The sequence below is a fragment of the Delphinapterus leucas genome, chromosome 4 (genome assembly GCF_059928025.1).
Source record: "Delphinapterus leucas isolate spDelLeu-1000000601 "Yukka" chromosome 4, BTC_Dleu_Yukka2, whole genome shotgun sequence".
NCBI classification, from domain to species: domain Eukaryota; kingdom Metazoa; phylum Chordata; class Mammalia; order Artiodactyla; family Monodontidae; genus Delphinapterus; species Delphinapterus leucas.
In genome coordinates, this window is record NC_143132.1 from 39736495 (window position 1) to 39757523 (window position 21029).

Sequence of the window (21029 nt, forward strand, 5' to 3'; positions counted from 1 at the left end):
AATGCTAAATCAAACTTTCTGTATTTTTACAAAAATAGATGCACATAGAGCTACAAAATTGTATTCCTGAAAGAATGATCATTTTCTTTGTGGTTCATCTTTTCCTGACAAGGTGGTTGGTTCAAAAAGAAAAAAAAAAAAAAAACTCAAAAAAAGTGTTGAACTGAAACAAAAACTAAACCATGTATTGTTAAAAGCAAGACAAAAAATAAAAGAGAGTTGCACAGTTGGCAAAGGCTCAGATGAGGGAAAAAATAAACAAAAATGCTTTTCTTCAATGTCTATGACCCACTCTGCTTTCTCAAGAAAAGGCTCCAAACCAAAGTCAGCTGGATAACACTTCCTCTTTTCCTTCCATGTCTACTGTGTCCCACTGCAGAATGACAAACCCTGGCAGCATCTTTTCCCAGTGGGCCCATGGATTCACGCTTCAATCTAACTTGCTAATACTGTGTGTTTCAGTACCATGGTGAGTCCTTACTCTTGTCTTGATGCTGTAGACCTAGAAAAGGTGACAATGAGAAATAGAAAAGAATCAATATATGTAGCACTCAAAAATGGGCAAAATCTACATATAGAAACCAAAAAGACAATTGAGCTCACAATTTTCAAAAAGTCAACCAACACAGTAGGTGAAAAAAAAACTCTAGACTAGAGCAGTGCTATCTGCATGGTACACATTCTTTACTATGGTTTTATCTTACTAGAGTAGGTGTGAATAATAAATAAAATAATATAAATCAAGATTTCTTACTTCTAATCCCAAATGGAACTGATATGGGGGAAAATGATATAACCAGTCTTTGGGCATTTAGGCAGCGCTTCAGCTCATACTTTTCAGCAACCATCAAATGACACTTTTGGACTAAGGTAGTGACTAAATTTACTTATTTTTATTGCCTTTTCTTTCAGAAACTACTTAAGGTAGCTTATAAAAATCCATGTCTCAAAGCCAGAAAATGAAATTTACAGGTAAGTTTAAAAATAGTAGTACAGGGCTTCCCTGGTGGCGCAGTGGTTGAGAGACTATGAGCTACTGAACACATTTTATTTTATTTAAAAATAAAATTAAAAAAAATAGTAGTACAAAAGGAAAATATGTGAACATGTATGAATTCCAACTCAAAGCTAGAATGATTAGGACGAAGTATATCAAAGAGGAAACAGAATATATGACTGACTTGGTTCTAATGTAGTCAATTGACTAATTTCTGATGCGGGCAATTAGCACAGCATCTTCAGCTAACACTCACTTGAATCACTTTATTTTTGTCCTGAGGCATAACTGTTTGGAAGAGTGAAGACTCCAAATAATGGTTGTTCTTAAGTTATTTAAAACCAAATACCAAAACATGAAGAGAAGGCTATTAAATAAGTGAGTAGAAATGCAGTGTGACTGCTGTTATGTGGGTGCTAGGATCCCAGGCTGTCTTCTTGATTTTTTTTTTTTTTTTTTTTTTTTGCGGTACGCGGGCCTCTCACTGTTGTGGCCTCTCCCATTCAGGAGCACAGGCTCCGGACGCGCAGGCTCAGCGGCCATGGCTCACGGGCCCAGCCGCTCCGCAGCATGTGGGATCTTCCCAGACCGGGGCATGAACCTGTATCCCCTGCGTCGGCAGGCGGACTCTCAACCACTGCGCCACCAGGGAAGCCCTGTCTTCTTGATTTTTAATCTAAACCTGTTTTAAGTCTGGGCTGGATGTCAGAAATTGAATGGTTAAATGAGCCAGTATGGTTTTCAATGTAATTGTCACTAAAACAGCTATAGTGATTTCATTGCTTGTCCTTCAACTTGTTAAAGAATTTTATAAAACAATGTGTGTCATTATAAAAGATACAATTAGTCAGTCATTGATAGGAGACATTAAGATAATCTACAAAACAGATTACATAAAGGGAGGAAGAACAAATAAAAGGAGTCAGAGAAGCAACTCATAGAGCCACAAGGCACAATCTCTGGTTTATAGCATTTGTATCCTGGGAAAAAGCAGCACTTCTAGAATGCCAAAAGATTAGCTCCATCTTAAGTTTTTTTCATGTATACCAGCATTATGTTTAGATACAGAGTCAATAGTTTTCCTTTCCCTTTTCAAAAGAAGAAGAGAAGGATAAAGAGAAGCAGGAAAAAGAAATAAAAGGATCTGGGATGTACCAATTCACTCTAAGTTTGATTTATTCATATAATAATTTTGTGGTCAGAATAATTTGCAACCTGACAAAGTCTCCGTTGGGTGACTTTTATAATCTAAACCACCTTAACTGACAATCTGCTGACTGCATAAATATTTTTTTCATTATTAAAACATCTCATCTTCTGTATGACTCAGTATTTTCCGCACTTGAAGACTACATCAATCTATAGAATGTCAGCACTGCAAGTCATGAATTGTGTTGGAATTATCAAGTGGTTTGAGTGTCTTTTTTTCTTCTTAAATAAAAGCAACCCTTAGTTTGCCTTGCAAAGACAGATGACTCCGTCAAAAGCACGTTAGCCTTTTTCTGTGGACAAGGATTACATTACTTAACAGAGCCCTAAATATTCTAACCAGAATAACTGGTTGGAATAACTTTCATTATAACTTCGTCTCTTCAGTTGTTCTGTTTCTAAAGCTTTGCATTACTCCAAAGCAAACCTTAAAAAAATCAATTCCTCTATGCCCTGAAACATATTAAATAGATAATGTTGTCCTTTTGGCTTAGCTTCTTCTTAGTGATGGGACATAAATAAAATTTTTACTTTGATTACTAGGTATCTATACCTGTAAGTTTCAAAATAGGTATAAGTAAAGCACAAGAAAATGAACAACCACAGGCAAAAGACCCTACTACTCGTAAGTTGTAACAGGAAAGCAGGACTATGATCTTTCCTGTTAAACACTTGTTGAAGGAAGATCAGAATATTTAAGAATCAGCCAGTACACTTAGTTTTCCAAGTAAGGGTGAGAGGGGACAAAGTCATTAACCCATGATCCTTATGTGGTCTATACATATCTTTAATCCATGATCCTTACATGATCTACAGTTACTTGGGGTTTCCCCAAATTTTCTTACCAGAACACAAAATCAACTCTGCTATTATGTTGTTCCTATTCAGGCTTTTTATTGCCTTCTTAATTCCTCAACTCAAACCCATATGAAATTAGTTTATAACACATTCTGAAATCTGCCCACTGGCTAGCTGAAATCACCCGTGTTTTTCTCTTGATGTTAGTAACTCAGTTTTAGTTTTATTGTTTCGTCCGTGAGATTTTCCGTGAAAGGAAAATAAACATCATAACAATAATGTTAGCAAACACTTCCTTAGGGCTGAATATGCCAGACGTTGTGCTGCTTTATGTGAAATATCTCACTTAATGCTTCCAACTATGCTAAATATATATATATATATATATATATATATATATATATCCATTTTACAAATGAGAAAACTGAGAGTAAGAGAGGTTATGTTAACTATTAAGTGGTAGAGCCAGGATTGAAAATAGGTGGTCTGATATCGGAGTCAATGGTCTTAACCACAATGTATATGGCTCCCCTTATGTGGACTATATTGTCTGTAGGTTGTGACACTAGCCTATACTCCTGCAACTCCCTGAGTCAAAATCCTTTCATTAAATTAATTCGAAGAAAAGTCAACACATTTTTTTAACACCTTTATTGGAGTATACTTGCTTTACAATGGTGTGTTAGTTTCTGCTTTATTCCTTTTTGCACTGTTTAGAAACACCCTGATTTAACAGAACTGATATCAGTGTTAACAAAATAGCTCTCCTACTGTGTTTTTTTAAACTATACATTTGAAAAGCTTTTCCCAAGACACAGCAAATGATTACAGAGTAGTTTGTTATACTTCAGATGAAGACTACTCCAATCGTGTAATGGACATGTTTTATTAACTGATGTGTTTTTTGATATGTATCTTTAATATAACCACTCCTCCCTGCCGCCCAAAGACCTCCCCAGTGTGAACACTGAAGACACAGGGTGGCCATTTGACTCATGAGGTGGTTGTCAGAAATGGGACCAAAGAACAAAGACATCACATTGTTGGCTTCAGAGTCTGAGTCTGGGATGGAGTTAGGAGAAAAGCCTGAAAGGAAATGCAAGCCCACAGACCCAGTTCCTCCCTTCAGTTCCAACACCACCACCACCTGACCACCAAAAGAAAAGGGAAAAAAACCCAGACCCAGGAATAGAACAAAGGAACTATGAACATAAGAAAGAAATATAGAATAATTAGCAGCAGGAGAGAAGTCTTGATCACAGAAGATCATAATAGGATTTCCCTTTAAAATTTGAAGAATCTGACTATATATCAAGGTACCATAACTCATTTTCCAGCTGAGATTTTTGGGAGGCTGTTGCTTCACAGATTCATCTCTTGCAAAAGGCTCTGGGAATAAGGAAGTAGAGATGGTAACAGGGTGTGTCTAGGCATAGAAAGTCTAGAAACTTCCCCCTCCCTAGTTTCCTTCAACTCCAATGTGTCTGATGAAAAGATCTTAAAGTTCCCATGGGCCCCTGCAACAATGATACAGAAGTTAGTTCAGAGAGATTTCTGGCAGGCCTGCTACTACATTCCATAGTAGTGGGTACCCCATGGCAGAAGATGTGGGTACCCCATGGCAGAAGAAATGGCACGAGCCACCCCAGCTGAGCACCTTGGAGGGATGGTCACAAATATTAGGAAGCTGACTCGAAGTAATTAGTCATTGTCTGGGGAGCACTGTATGGAGAATGCACAGAGAAACAGTGGGGGGAGGGGACAAGTTTGCAAACAAAGGCCAAGATAGGAATGAAATGACAAGGTCAAGAGCAGAGAGCAACCTCTTAATCAACAACGTTCACAATGTGACAATGTGATGCAATGTGAAGCAATCCCTAGGGAGAGCGTGAGGGAAGCATCTGAGAAGAGGTTTCAACTCTAAGTGGGACAGTGTTTTAAAAAACTGACCAATGAAGATATCAATGAGCTGGACCATGAATACTCAGAATTGATGAAATTACTGTATAGCACAGGGAACTATATTCAGTATCCTATGATAAACCATAATGGAAAAGAATATGAGAAAGAATGTATATATATGTATAACTGAATCATTTTGCTGTACAGCAGAAATTAACACAACACTGTAAGTCAGCTATACTTGAATAAAGTAAATTTAAAAAAAAAGAATTGATGAAGTTAAATTTTGTTTTATGGGGCAGAAATAAATAATAAGTTGGTTTACTGAAAATGTTACACTCTAGCACACCTGAGTTTTAGGGACTATGTGATTATCAGAGTCATATCCACTAGAAAAGCATATCCTACTTCTAAGGAGGCATAATTACTTGACAACATCATTGACTATCGCTCATAAGTAAGGTGAATATGCTTCCAATTAATTTTATTGCTGGAGATAAAAGAGGTAATGTGGTAACCATGCACTGGTGAACATGCTGTTGATAAAAAGAGAAGAAAAATAGGAACATAAAACCTGGATGTGTGGGTAGAATATTTTATGACTGAAAAGTAAAGAAAATACTTAAATGAACTTTTCATTTCATAGATATTAAGAGTCTAGAAAACCCATGTGGATCAGAATGCTTGCTATTAGACTAAAAGAATCTGGTAGCTTATTTCTACATTAAAAAAAAAAAAAGAATCCCTGCTTCATCCTTGCTTTAATAAAGAAAAGCTATAATTTTTTTTTTTTTTTTTTGCGGTACACAGGCCTCTCACTGTTGTGGCCTCTCCCGTTGTGCAGCACAGGCTCCAGACGCACAGGCTCAGCGGCCATGGCTCACGGGCCTAGCTGCTCCGCGGCATGTGGGATCTTCCTGGACCGGGGCACGAACCCGTGTCCCCTGCATCGGCAGGTGGACTCTCAACCACTGTGCCACCAGGGACGCCCAAGCTATAATTTTTACAAATATAAATATATACAACACTGTATTGGATGCTATATCAAAATATCCAAGCTTCACCAACAACCTGACATCTAACACTGACATACTGTCAAATGATCACAAACTATGTGATGTGAGAGACAGTCATATTATCTTCTCCTGCTTTATAAAATTATCACTGCTAATGATCATACAACTGCATTTGTTTGTCTGAGGCCCGGAGCAATCAGTTTAAATGCTAGTTAAGAATTTCTAAATAAGATCTACATGGGGGTAACACCTTAACACTAATGAAGGGAAAAAAATATAAGAGTGAGGGCTATCCAATTTGGAAACTATGATTTCATTTCAGGTGAATATCAAGATAGATCATGTTTACTCACCATGGAGACCTCCCTTTATTTGTTTTTAAAACATCTTTGTTTTTTTAAACTTTAAAACATCATAGATTTCTTGTTTAAAATCAAGTTACAAAGTATTTCGAAAGTAAAAGTTCTACATAATGTCCCCTGTCATCACACAACTTGCTGAGTATACTTCAGATGTACATGCATACACCTCTGTTTGTCCTGTGCTACAACATGCTTATTTCACCAGCAATATTATCTTGGAAAACCATTCATGTCAGTATATGTAGACCAACCCTTTTGAAGGGCTACACAATATTCATTCTTCCCTGTACCATAAATTACCCAGTACTCTATAGATATGCATCATTTGGATACACAGACACATGTGTGTAAAATTATATTTGTTACTTATGTGAATATTTTGGTAGATAAGAAAAATTCCTGAAAATATGTTTGTATAATTGCTGAACCCAAGCATATACCCACATTTATGCTTACATATTTCACCATGAGGGGTGTGTTTCAGAAAGTTTGTACCAATATTCATATTTTTACTATTATTATCATTATTATAGATTAAAAGTATCTAATCATTTCAATTTACATTTCTTTCAATATTAATGAAGCTGAACATTATTGAGATTATGGCATTTCTTCCTCTGTGTTTTATCTTTGGCCTATTTTCTATGCTTTTAAGAAAGTAATTTCCTCATTGATTTCTAAATGCTTTTTGTATATTAGGTATATTAGCATTTTTTTCTCATGTATTACATGTATTTTTGGCCAATTTGATGAGCACTAATTACCTCCATACTTAGTACTGAAATTTTGGACAATAATTCTTTTAAAAGTCATCACAAACAAGATGCATTCTTGAACCAGACCAAGGATTAAATTTATTATGACACTTGAATTACAATTATTCACTTATCATGACAGCTCTTCCATACTAAAACAATAATAAAAGAGACCTAACTATGACCAAGTAATAATTGATTAGCAGACGGAGGGTTTTCAGTGTATAGAGACATTTTCTCGGGGTACATTTAGAATTGGCTTAAAATCCCCACACTGTCAGAAACAATGAGGTGAAAACTGTCTGAACCTGCCAAAATACCTTTAATTCAGATTCAAAAGAGGAGGAGAAATTTAAAGCTCTCTGAACCTGACGTTACCGGTAGACCATAATTTACTGCATTATTGTAAGAAGCACGGCACCCACACACCTGAGGCCAACATTGCAGGTGACTAGCAGTTCAGTGGCCAGGTGTTTCCCACTGCTGCTGGCCCAGGTGGCAAGCCCCCTTAGTCTGCCTGCCCTCTCAGACCTCTCCTCCCTCCAAAACCACAAACTCATGCACAGACTCTCCAGCCTTTGCCTTTAGCGATATCCACTACCTTAGACTTGTGCACTTTAAATGCCCAGCTGGAAGGGAAATTGGCAAGTACTTTAAGCATCAGGATATGGAATTACAAATCTGGACCAGCAATTCTAAAACCGACCTTTTGGACAAATATATAATATAAATCACAGTTAGGTAGTTTTTGATCACAGCAGCAATTTACCACGTTCAAAATGTCAGTGTCAGTGTGATAACCTCTTGGCTGAGAGAAGCTGGGGACCAGGAGGTGCAATATGGCATGAAGACACCTCTCACCAAGTTAGCGACCTCAATTTCAAAGCAGATAAAAAGTAGGGCTTCCCTGGTGGCACAGTGGTTGAGAGTCCACCTGCCGATGCAGGGGACACGGGTTCATGCCCCGGTCTGGGAAGATCCCATATGCCGCGAAGCGGCTGGGCCCGTGAGCCATGGCCGCTGAGCCTGTGCGTCCGGAGCCTGTGCTCCGCAACGGGAGAGGCCACAGCAGTGAGAGGCCCGCGTACCGCAAAAAGGAAGGAAAAAGAAAAGAAAAGAAAAAAAAAAAGTAACTTTGAAGACAGAGACAAAGAATAAAGCAAAAAAGGAATGGGGAAGAGTGAAATGAAATACCCTCTGTAATTTCTTCTACAGACTTTCTCCCAGAACTGGAGAGGAGTAAGACCAGAAAAACGCCTGGATCACTTATTGTAACTGAAACCACAAGTTATAATACTCTCAAGAGATTCTAACTATCCAGACATCTGCTGGATAACAAATCCAGCCAAACATGCATCTTTAAAGAGGTTTCTAGGTTATGCAGTGACAGCTTTACGATCCAGAAAATAGATAATACAACCAAAGGAAGAGCTAATCTGGATCCACTGCTTACCCATAAAACCTTAATTAGGGACACAACACCAATACAGCAAACATTCTACCTGAAACTATGAGTTAGTTAAGAACTCTAAAATTTTAAAACTTACTTCAGAACTGTAGAAATACAATGTAATTTTTATGCCTATTTAGTTTAAGTAATCAATCTTCCCATTAAATCAAAACATATTGGAAAATATTCAGTAAGAATGAGATATGGTATATATAGATCAATTCTACACTGACATCAGTAATTTTTCATCTCACTTCTATGTGACATGAGCACAAGCTCACTCTCTGACATTTTCCAGAAACGTCTGTCCAATCCAAGCAAACATAAATAGGGCTTCAATGATTGTGAAGATACTAGATGTCACCTGATACTGCTCAAACAAGGCAGCTATGAAAATAAGCATTATAACACATGCTTGTGGTTGACAAAAATTAAATGCCCAGTATATCAGGCTGTAACCAAACAAAAAATGGCATATTTTGCTTCTCATCAGTCTCTCGCAAGACTTTTTTTGGTCATTATTGCCAAGGAATTCAGAACATGTTGGCCACAGACAACTGTTTGTGAAACCTTGTATTGTTGATAAATAGAACAATAAGAGAAGAGTTAGACAGCCAGAAAGAGAATAAAAAGTATCTGTAAATTCCACAGGCTGTATAGAAATTTTGTATAGAATCTTTGTAGCCTATTTGAAAGTCAATGTGAAATTGCCTGGGGACAAGTTCTAAAGTGGATTTCTTCATTCGAGCTGTTTCTTTTAGATGCATGCCTGTATGTGATACAGGAAATAGGAAAGCATTACTGAAAAGACAATTTGCTGGTACAAAATACACTGACCCCTGAAACAAGCCTTTTAATGCTTTGAGTGGTTCTCCATTAGAGTCATGTTAGAATTAGTATGAGTTTTTTGAACCTCTATAGCTCTCCTCTCAGGCAAGCATATAAGCTTCTCTTGGGAAGACACTGTGTACTTTGACAACATCCCCAATCCCCAACCCCAATCAACGACAGGTAGTTGATGACAACTCCTTCAAGAAAATAATCAAGATAATGGTGTTGGGCTTCTCTGGTGGCACAGTGGTTGAAAGTCCGCCTGCCAACACAGGGGACACAGGTTCGTGCCCTGGTCCGGGAAGATCCCACATGCCGCGGAGCGGCTGGGCCCGTGAGCCTTGGCCACTGGGCCTGCGCGTCCGGAGCCTGTGCTCCTCAACGGGAGAGGCCACAACAGTCAGAGGCCCATGTACCACAAAAAAAAAAAAAAAGGAAAAAAAAGATAATGGTGTTGCCCAATTTTGCTTGCAATTTTTAAGAGAACATTTCAGAAAGCAAGAGATGCCACCCAATTTATATAGCTACTGATAGCAACTTGTTCACAAAATTAATACTAGAATGGAAAATGAATCTGTTTTTAGTTCACAACTTTAGAAGATTAGCATGTATTAATGGAGTTTTGGTGAATCTAATTATATGCATAGTCTAACTTCCTTATTCTGCACATAAAATTTCCTTTCGATCTATGTGAGTGTCAAGAACAAATATCTCAACCATCCATAAGCACAATGGGATAGGATATACTTTTTTAGTAACCTCTACCACATGGTAGAGTGTTTAGATGGAGAAAACTATGTTTAAAAATGTCAAAGATGTATATTCTGTTGACCCTTCAAATCTTTATCTTCTGGATTCTTTATCCTCCCTTCCCTCATAATCTGCCCAACCAATACAAAAGCACCCAGTTTTCAAGGTATGGCCAATACCAGCAAACACCACTACTGGGAAATTTGACTCCAATAAATATCACAGCTATTCTTCAAGAACAGAAACAAATTAAATTAGAAATAGTCAAAGTGATAGAGGCATTTAAAGTTTGCATCTCAGTTATGCATGATGCTTCACATCTCCAGTGTGACCTTTTCTGTTTGAAATGCACCATGTTTATTAAGAATAATGAGAGTTTTAGCTCTGCACCATGTGTCACCATCTAGAAAACACAACCACGTTCATTAGTTCGTTGGAATCTCCTAGTTGTGTCAGAGTAGGGAGTATCATCTCCATTTTGCATCTAAGGAAGAGGATCAGAGAGGTAGTGAGGCTTGCTCAGCATAATATAGCTAAGTGAACATACGGGTCCTGGAATCTATTTTTTGGACCTCTGCTTTTTCCATAAACGTCTCTGCAAAGATTAACATTCCTGTGTTTACCATCATTTTATGAGCCCCTTAGTTTGGGGGAAAGAGTAAATTGTTGATAAAATCAATCTTTCTCCTCTCTTTTTCCTTGTCTCTTTCTCTTACATACACATAGGCACATACATACATACATATTTTTCTCTTATTCTCTCCTCCTTAAACTCATATTAGTGACCCCAATACCTTCAGCCCCAAAAGGAAACACAAATTGACAAATTAGTCTTCACTGCTTTCATTGAATTGTAAGTACATGTACACATATGCAGGATTTCTTGCCATCCATTTTTTATAAAAAGGGCATATATAGGCACTTCTTCATCTCTTTTTTTGTTTCAGTCAGCAATACCACACAAAACATACTTCACTCATAGATTACCCTCTTGATGGCAGTCACTTGATTCCACTTTTTTGCTACTATGAATATTGTCACAACAAACATTTTTGTACCTCTATCCTCATATGCTGCTGCTTGTATTTGTGTGGCATAGACTCACAAGAGGAAGAATACTGTGCCAGAGGTTATGAGAATTTTTAACTGTAATACATTTTCTAGTTCACTTTTTAAAACCTTACAATTCTTTAATTTTCTACCAGCAATGTATGAAAAATAGCATTTTCCCTTAACCAACATGTCTTTCACAAGGATTCACACACACATACCACACAGGCAATTATTTGTATTATTATGCAAATGCATCCTAAAACATTGAGAATCCTCTCAGACGGCTTCTGCATTTGTCCTATAAGGTCGGAGGAGGATCTGTGGGAAGAAATCCCCAGGTTTCGGGCATTGTGACATTACGGCACCATTCTAAGGATGAAGGGCTGGGAGAGAGCATGGGCAAGGTCTACATGGCCCTGGGAGAGCAGGGGAGTTTCATTAAGGCCCTGCAGAATCCAGCCCTGGATACTCAAAACTGACAGCAGTGCTCTGGAATGCACTTCTCCCTCTGATTTACCATCCTGCTACTTTTCATGCAGATTTCACTCTCTGGCTGGGATCTCCTGGCCTTTTGCATGCATCTCAAAGATGGTTTCCATCTTCTTCTGGTCACGAAACTGTCATTCTGGACATGTGCCTTGTACAACTAACACCATTCAAGAGTGTGTAAATACTGTAACATACCTTTGGTGTTTTTTCTTTTATTTTTCCTCTCAGCGGAAAATAGACTTATGCCATAGGCCAAAGAAAAAGAAAAAGGATTACAGAAAGTGTGAAGCAATCAGCTGTTAATTACTGAAGTCTTTACTGTCACCAAATCATAATAAACTGTAAAAAAAAAGTCCACAGGAAGTATTACTTTATAAACATTCTTCCTAGTATTTTTTTTTAACCCACAACTATTTCTTTGTGACATTTTAACTATTCTAATTGAGACAAGGCCCTCAAGGTAAGTACCCAGAAATCTATAAATCTCTATCGACCAGAGTGACTGTCATTGAAAAATCACAAAGTCCTAGGGATGGCTTCTATATTAAAATGCCATTTAATGTGTCTCCCTGCTGAAATCAAATGATTAGAAGTAAGCTTCTGTGTCTATTCTATTTTATGACACTATTAAATAAAATTCCTTAACTTCTTCATTTATAAAAATCATTAATAACGTCAGGAAAGACTTCAATGAATCACCAAGCCCATTACCTTCATATATATATTAAATGACTAGTATATATGTTCCAAAGAAGTGGTGAAATGGAAAAGAGAGAAACTGTTTGTAGTTGAGCCCCTATCATATGTTTTGCTTTGATGCCTTCTCTTCTCTATGCTGAAAAATATCTTGGTATTTTAATATTTTTTAGAGCTCATACTATCCTGTTAATTATTACTGTGGCTCTCAATGATCTCTCTCCAAATTTAGCATATTTCTCTTTCATTATAAAGCCTGGAATTGGAGCACTAGGCTATCAGGTAAATATTCAAATGTCTTAGGTTGGTAACTCTTGGTTTCCTTTGTTTTTTTTATTGTAAATGTATATGTTTAGAGAGAGAAATGATTTCCAAGAAGTTACTGTATGCAAAGCTCCATGATTTTGATACCCTTAATATTCCAAATAAAATTCCAAAGCTTGTCAGCACCAGACGACCTACAAGAAAGCATGGGTCTAGAGAGGTGATCTAGAGAGATGGTAACTTACAGGCTGGATGGAAAAGCAAGTGGTGACTTTATATCCATTTCTCTTTTATGGAGAGAAACTGCTTCTCCATTTGCTGCTCTAGTATGGGAGCTATTTTTACCCCACTCTTTTATTTCCTATATTTGATAAAACAAAGATATTTATATTTCTAATGGATTTCAATGTAAAGCATCCATATAGTATTAAGCAAGACTGATCTTAACCAATGAAGGAGTTTAATTAGCCTATTTCAAAGGGAACACTGTATAATAATTTTAAGCAATAATAATTACAACTTAGATTGCATTAAAATGCATTTTGGGTCATTTATGAAAGACGTCTCTTTCACAAAATATTCAGATTAGAAGATTCAGATTAAATCAGATTTATATATATATATAACTATAAATATATATGTACAACTATAAATACATATATTTATACATATATAAGTGCATATATGTATAAAATACATTTATACATATATAAATATATATATAGCTTATAGGCCTTATATCATAAAAAATTCAGAAAACTATCTAAGGTGATTCTACTTTTATGATATTATCAGACACATAGTGTCTATGAAGAAAAAAATTAAAGAAGGACGTTTGTGAACTCCTAACTTCCCTATTGTTGCCCAGTGCTCCCTATTCACTATCAAAATTTAAGAGCTCAAAAATATTTTTTCCAGGTTTCTTAACAGAGTATTGCTGTTTGCACAAGGAGGGCAGATACAGATGCCCTACAATCATATCAACACACTGATGGTTCTGAGTGATGTATATGAAGTATCCATTCAACAGAGGGAGCAATAAGTGACAGCAAATCAGGCAAGGCAGGAAAGTAGGGCCAGGGCAGGGTGAGGCAAAATTTAAGGAGGTATGTACTTGCACGTCTTGGAAAGTGAGTATCTCTTTAAATTTTGAGTTGAAGCACCTCACTCTCCTCACCCTAGCTTGGGCCCTTCAGAAAAGATGGACCATCTCTCCTCATGCTTGTAGAAGAATTTTGTCTACCAAACCCCAGAGCCCTATTCTATTACTGTATTATGATACTCTGTAATTAATTTTTTTTAAATTAATTATGGCTATAGTAAATGCTCTTTGAAATATTTTCAAGAAATAGAGAGGTATATAAAATAAAAAGTGAGGTTCTCTCAACCCCATAGTTCTACTAGGTACATAGCCAAGAGAACTGAAAACATATGTTCACCCACAAACTTGTATGAGTGTTCATTACATTATGCTTATTAGCCAAAAAGTAGAAACAAACCAAATACTGAAAGAATGAATAAACAAAATGTGGTTTATTCATACAATGGAATAGTATCCACCCTAAAAAGGAATGAAGTTCTGATACATCCTATATGGATGAATCTTGAAAACATAGGCCAAGAGGAAGAAGGCAGACACAAAAGTTCACATATTGTATGACTCTATTTATATGAAATGTCCACAGTAGGAAAATCCACAGAGGCAGAAAGTAGATTAGTGGTTGCCAGGTAATAGTGGAAGGAGGAAGTATGGAATTTCTTGTGGAGGTGATGGAAATGTTCTATACTTAGACAGTGGAGATGGTTGTAGAACATTGTCAACATACTAAAACCCACTGAATTGTATGCTTTAAAATGCTGAAGTGTATGATATATGAAATATTGTTCAATAATAAGTTTTTTAAAGCTAAAATGAGTGAAGGTCTGATCACTTTCCCTTATGTAGCCAGAATTTATAGTGTGCCTACTATGTGCAGGGCACATCTGTAAATGTTTTACTTCATTAACTCATTTAGTCCTTGAAACCACCCAATGAAACATCTTTGAAAGATAAGGAAGTTGAGGCACCAAGCAGGTTAAAAAAAATTGCCCAAAGCCCTGTAGCTAGCAAGGGACACAGCTGGGCTTATAAAACCAGGCAATCTAGCTTCAAAGCTCACATTGCACACTAATTACTAGGAGTAATGGCCATTAAAAGTTGGGGTATATACTTCTAGGCACACACATGCATATGTATGTGTGTCGATAGATAACAAGTATTCGCATGGGACTATACATACTAGAGGTCAGCAAACTATAGCCCATAGACCAAATCAGGCCCACCATCTGTTTATACATAATCCATGAGCTAAAAATGGAAGAATGGATTTTATATTTTTAAATGGTTGAGAAAGAAGGAATGAAAAACGAAGAGTATCATTTCATGACACACAAAAAGCATATAAAATTCAAGTTTTAATATCAATAGAAATTTTATTGGGATACCGCCAGCTCATTTATTTTTTTGTCTGTGATGGGCTTCTACAGTACAAAAGCAGAGTTGAGTGGTGGCAACAGACAGTGTGACCCCCACAAAGCATTAAATATTCCTATCAGGCCATTTACAGAAAAATTTTGCTGACCCTTGGATTATACCTTACAAGATACTCTAAAACTTTCTTAGGTCACTAAACATTATATCATGTTCAACCTCCCAGACTTCTTAATTTCATTAAATGGCCGCAAAATTAAAATGCACCTAAAATTATTCAACCTTCCCCCTATTGACGAAAAGGGCATATTCTTTACCAAATTTCTCTCCAAATGGTTGGATTAATTTATTTACCTCCTAATGTAAAAATGACTTACATTTTGGTGGCCTAAGTACCTGGTCTTTGGGAAGTTTCGGGCCTGTCTCACCTGAATGCAGGCTCTTTTCACAGTTGCTCAATAGTCACCTAACAAAGATGTTGAGTTCTGAGCTGTTTTGGGCTGCACGGTCAGGTCAGCTTTGCACAGATTACATAGAGGGACTCATCTCTCATTCTTCTCAACAATCTTACCTTCTGTGCTTGGGCCTATTATACAGAAACTTCTTTTACAAGTAGTTAGAAAAGTGGAAGAGTAGCTACCGCTCTTTTGTTGTCCCTCTGTAGTGGATACTGTGGTGGGCTGTCAGGTCCCTCACTATTCTGTGTTGAGATATTCATTCTCCTGCTGTTGGCAGCTCATGACCTTCAGTTGTTTCGCTTTGGGAATTGCTTTCAGCTGAACAAGGCTACCTTGCCTAATGTCATGACCTTCCTTCCAGGGGCAAATCCATCCAGTAACTGATCAGTGTGGGAATATAAAAGCCCATCCACCTTGACTTAAGGCAAGACAATTATAAAAGGCCATCCCAGATCTAGAGCTCCCTGTAGAATCCACTGAGGTTCAGTTGAACTTATTCATTGTGAGACTTCTCCTGTTCAATTCTTCTCCCATTGCACAAAGATGTTGCCCTGAGAACACTACTGCATATATTTCCTACAACCAAAACTGCATCAGAGAGTCTGTTTCTTGGGGAAACTGACCTAAAACACTCCTAACTCTTCCTAAAGGAAGAGAGATGTGATATTTGATATGATGCCCTAGAATAGGAGAGGAAAATGAGCCCCTGTGGCTTAGCCCCTTCAACTCTCTCTTTTTGGGGCCACCCCCATGCAGGGAGGTGCATGGTCCTCCTGCTGCCTTTGTAAGGTAAGTCATGCCTCAGACTATGCTTTTCTGAGGCAAATCTGACCAACCATCATCTCTTTTCACAGTAACGAGGCTCTAAACTGTGTGACAAGGAAGTTGTCTATGGGAATCTTCTCTGAAGACTAGATTTTCCCTAGGATTGGATCTCCCAAAATCTAAACTTAGCTAAGGATTCCAGGAAGTTCAATTATGGTAGTAAGCCTAATCTAAGATCTCCAATTTGGCCTGATCAGTAATTATGCTAATGATTTGATCTTTATCTGCTTGATTCTTTTGTCTTTGTTTGTTCAGTTGGGTTAAAACTATGGGACAGGAAAGAATCATGATCATCATCCTAAACCCACACTGACAAAGAGGAGCACTACATACATCCAAAAGGTAAACCTTCATTCCTCAATATTAACCATTTACAGTCTAATTTAACAGTTTTAGTTAATAGTCTCTTTTACCTATATAGACAGGGAGATGCTACCCCAGCAACTCTTTAGATTGGGGCAGGTCTTAGTTCAAATCCACCTTGAGCATTTGTGATTTAGGAAGCAGTTTTCAAATAGGAAAACTGAGCTGTGTCCTTATCAATAACTGAATCAGAGAAGATCCATCTCAGATTTGGTTTAAGGATTAAAAGCAAAAATATATATATAAAGTATCTCTGGCAATACCTTATATAGTGGGTATTCAATACATATTTATTCATAGCTCAGTAAGTATTAAGAACTGTTATATAATATACCCATATGGGTGCTCTCTAGATTCTTCAAAGAGAACAAAAATCCCCTCTCTTCTACTTCCAAAAGGTAGTAGGATGACTTTTCATTCCGAAGAGACTGTTTCAAGCCAAAATTCTGGACAGTGAGTCAAGGAATCAGGGTCACACCAAAATTAACAAGTACAAAAGTAGGTAATAAGTGGCAGAGAGAAACAGGGAGCAAAGGCAATCACATCCACCTTCCCCTTTATGTTATAAAATGCAAAGGTTGGATGCTACAGACTGAATGTTTGTGTCCCCACAAAGTTCACGTTAGATCCTAACCCCAAATGTGATGGTATTAAGAGGTGAGGCCTTTGGGAGGCAATTAAGTCATGAGGTGGAGCCCTCATGAATGGGATTAGTGCCCTCATAATGAGATCCCAGAGAACTCTCTTGTCCCTTCCCCAAGTGAGGACACACTGAAAAGACAGTATCTATGAAACAGGAAGTGGGCCCGCACCAGACACTGAATGTGTTGCCACCTTGGTCTTGGATTTCCCAGGCTCCAGGACTGTGAGAACTAAATGTTTGCTGTTTAGCCCACCCAGTGTATGGTATCCTGTTGAAGAAGCCCAAACTAAGAAAGAAGAAAATGTTCCATTTACCTGCTAAGAGCATTGTTAACTCTGGCCACGCAGGTACCTGGAAAGTGAGAGCCTGCAGAGACTGGCTGCCAATGATGGCAGCTACCAAACTGGGGCTCTCATTAGATTTGGCCCTAGGCATCAGACAACTCAAGAGTTGCCTTCATACTGTTAGTGTGTGGCAAAGGAAGGAGGGAAGCCTGTGGTGGTTAGCCCCATCATATTCTCTTCTCATAGAGAGGGAGAACCAAGTCCCCTGAGAGTTTAGAAAACCAGCTTGAACCCAGAGGCTAAGTAGGAAGCTGAAATGGGTAAGGTTAGGCAATGACCAACATTGGAAAGCTCAGTAAAGAACAAGTTAACCAAGATAAGAATGTTTCACTTATGTCAGTGTGAACGCAACTTGATGCTCAGCATTTATTACTCTGGGGATTTCTCTGCTGTGACCAGCATTCAGATTAAAGATCTTGCACACTAAGAATAAAACTAAGAAAAACTATGAAAAGAGTGAGTTTCCTCATCACAAGGAAAAAATAAAGAACTAAAATTTATTAAAAAAAGAAAAGAGTGAGTTTCCTTAAACTTCTGGAAAGAAAATTCTAATTTGTCACAAAGTGTTCCAGGAAAAGAACCTGGGATTGGAGGTGGAGGTGGCTGCCTTTGGAACGTAGATTCTGGGGATATAATCACTGACCTGATTTGTCTTTTTAGCCTGTGATGCTTGTGATTTTGTGAACTCAGAACTACTAACACTATTAATATGTGTAATCTGGTCCAAAAATCAAGCTCAAACATTTAACACCATGACCTTCAGAACTAGTGAATTCCAGAGAGGAGCTGAATGCTCTGTGAAGAAATATTTCCCTTACCAATTTTTTTCTAAATCTGTTGAACATAGACTTTAGAGTAATCTCAAGTCTGATGCTTTAAAACGAGAGAGAGAGGGAAAGAAACAGAAAGGAAGGAGAATAAGGATGAGGACAAGAGGAAGGAAAGAAGGAAGAAAGGGATGGAGGGAGGGAGGGAGGAGGAAAATAACAAAAGGCAAATGAAGGAAAAGGAAGGGAAGGAGAAGAAAGGGAAGAGAAATCCATTCCTTTAAAATACGTTCCATAATTCTTTTTAAAGACCATGATTATATTACATGGATTATACTCCAGAAAGCAGTTTGGTTTATAAATAATAAATAAGACCTGACAAAAAAGGGAGAAGGAAAAATTACTGAAACATACTATTTCTGAATTCTGTTAGGCATTACACATCACTGGTATAGAGCACAGAGACATGGGAGATTTAAAGAATGTGTTTAAATCTTTGTAAATATAAGGTGCCAGAGATTCCAGTTCAAAGAAACAGATTACTAGCTTAAGAAATGGGAGAAAAGTTCTGAGACCTCTCTCACGCAGTCATACCAGTTTCTGCAGGAATGCAGGAATTCTTGAAAAATGGTTGGTTCTATAAACATATGGGCAAAGCTGAACTTTCCATGGAAGAGAAAAAAAGTTTTCCAGGTATTTAAAACATCCTCCATTTTTCTGTATTTATTTCATTAATTTTTCTTCTTTTATGGAAAGGAGGAAATCACCGGGCTCACCTGTATCAAACCCCACACTTGGCACTAAGTCCACGGTTCCGTGAAAGGCTCCGGCCCACGCTGAGGTAGCAGTGGTGACTGTAGTCGGATCTGTTTTTGTGATGTCACACGGGGGAGCGGGAATCCTGGCCGCACGCACAGACGGCATCAGCAGGGGCCCATAGGATGGATCCAGGGCAGAGCCAGCAGAAGGGTGGTGGTGATGGTGGTGGTGGTGGTGGTGGTGGCGGTGGTGCATGTGGGGGTGGTGATGCCGCATGTACATATCATGCATGTGGCTGTAGGACGGGCTCACCTGAGATGCCAAAGGGTAGTGCCAGGACTCGGACACGGGAGGGGGAGGGGCGGGGCCAGTCTGATGCAGTCCATGTCCTGACCAGGGGCTGGGGTCAGCGGCAGTAAAGGTGCCAGGGGGTGCAGTGACCTGGAAGTCAGGATGAACTCCCCCCAAACAGGGTGCAGATGGGGGCTGGTAAGAGCTGGTCCAAAAGGAAGTCGGGAAACTACTCCGCTGGCTTGAGAGAGCTGAGCTGTCTGAGAAGACAGAAAAATACATTATTTACATAAGATTCAGTTCTGGGATAGACTTGCCTCTACTTGTCCAATATTTTACAAGCAGGCTAATTAGAATACACTCTTTTTCTCCCCACACAGAGGTGAATAGATACCAGGTAAGCCTCTGAGTTGCCATGCCAGGTCAGTACTCAGGGGTCCAGGTGCTGAACGAGTCCCCTGCTTTGTTTGCTTAGCTTAGGCTGTCACAGTCTAGGCTGAGGTCGGCAAGTCTGGGACTGGAAAGCTTCGTTTCCTCCTGCGTGTCTTGCTGCCATCAAGTCTGAGCAGAGGTCACAGGTATATAAGTCTCAGGTAAGAAAAGCTTATGCCATAGACGCGATTCAGGTAGGTTGGAAACGATGATGTTTACCAATTTCTTTTAAAGGAAAATACAATTTTCACCCAAACTAAGCATTTTAATGCTGAAAGTAACAGATGGAAGTAAGATCACAGTGATGTTTGCCAATACCCATTTTCCATCAAGAAGAGTATGTTCCAAGCTTATTTTTTCTGTACAGGTCTGGGAGTTTCTAAACTGAAAATAATAATAGTTCACATTTAATGTCAGTGACCAAATGCCCAATACTAGGCCAGGAGCTTTGCATGGATTTGATCTCACTGGATACTCACTCCAACCTTATGAGGTAGTTACTATTATTATCCCCATTTTAGAGATGTGGAAACTGAGGCAGGGAAGAAGCTCAAGAGTCACAGCTGGTAAGTGGGAGACTGGGCTTTGAAGACAGGTAGCCTGCCTGGATGGCTGGCTCTCATCATACCTGTGCCACAGGACAGCACATTTGTAACTATAACCTGAACATCTAGAATTTGGTGAAGATTCTGTGGAAATCATGAGTGGAGGAGACTCAACTGGGGTAACGGATTTGAGGAGATGTTTAGGGAAGGGGAAATGATATCAGAGAATAGCACTTGGAGATAAATAAGCAAGAGGGAGACCCGTCCTCAACTTTGCTTCAATTCAATTTCTCCACTCAATGGTCTTGACATGTTTATATAGATGACCTACTATGTGTGAAACATGGGGCGACTAGGGATGACCAGACAGATATCACCTTTAATCACAATCTGGCAGGGGACAGATAAGTAAATAGACATGAGCAATGTAATTCGGTTTGTGCTCTCATAAGGGGAAATACAGGGAGAGGGCACTAAAGCTGCCTAAAAAAGTAATAGCTAAATAGAAAGGGTCGGGAGGGCTAGCCTTGTGAAGAGGTAGGGAAGAGTGTTTTAGTCCA

General features: G+C 38.4%; 1 protein-coding gene across 2 annotated transcripts in view; it reads right to left on the reverse strand.

Annotated features, from left to right (window-relative positions):
- Nucleotides 1–13276: 13276 nt before the first annotated feature.
- Nucleotides 13277–21029, reverse strand: part of VGLL3 (vestigial like family member 3) — a 28208-nt gene continuing 20455 nt past the window's right edge. For both annotated transcript variants that reach the window (XM_022580268.2, XM_022580165.2), the window contains exon 3: nt 13277–19752. In XM_022580268.2, coding sequence (XP_022435976.2) covers nt 19166–19752 — 587 coding nt within the window. In that variant the 3' untranslated portion in view covers nt 13277–19165. The remainder of the gene's footprint in view (nt 19753–21029) is intronic.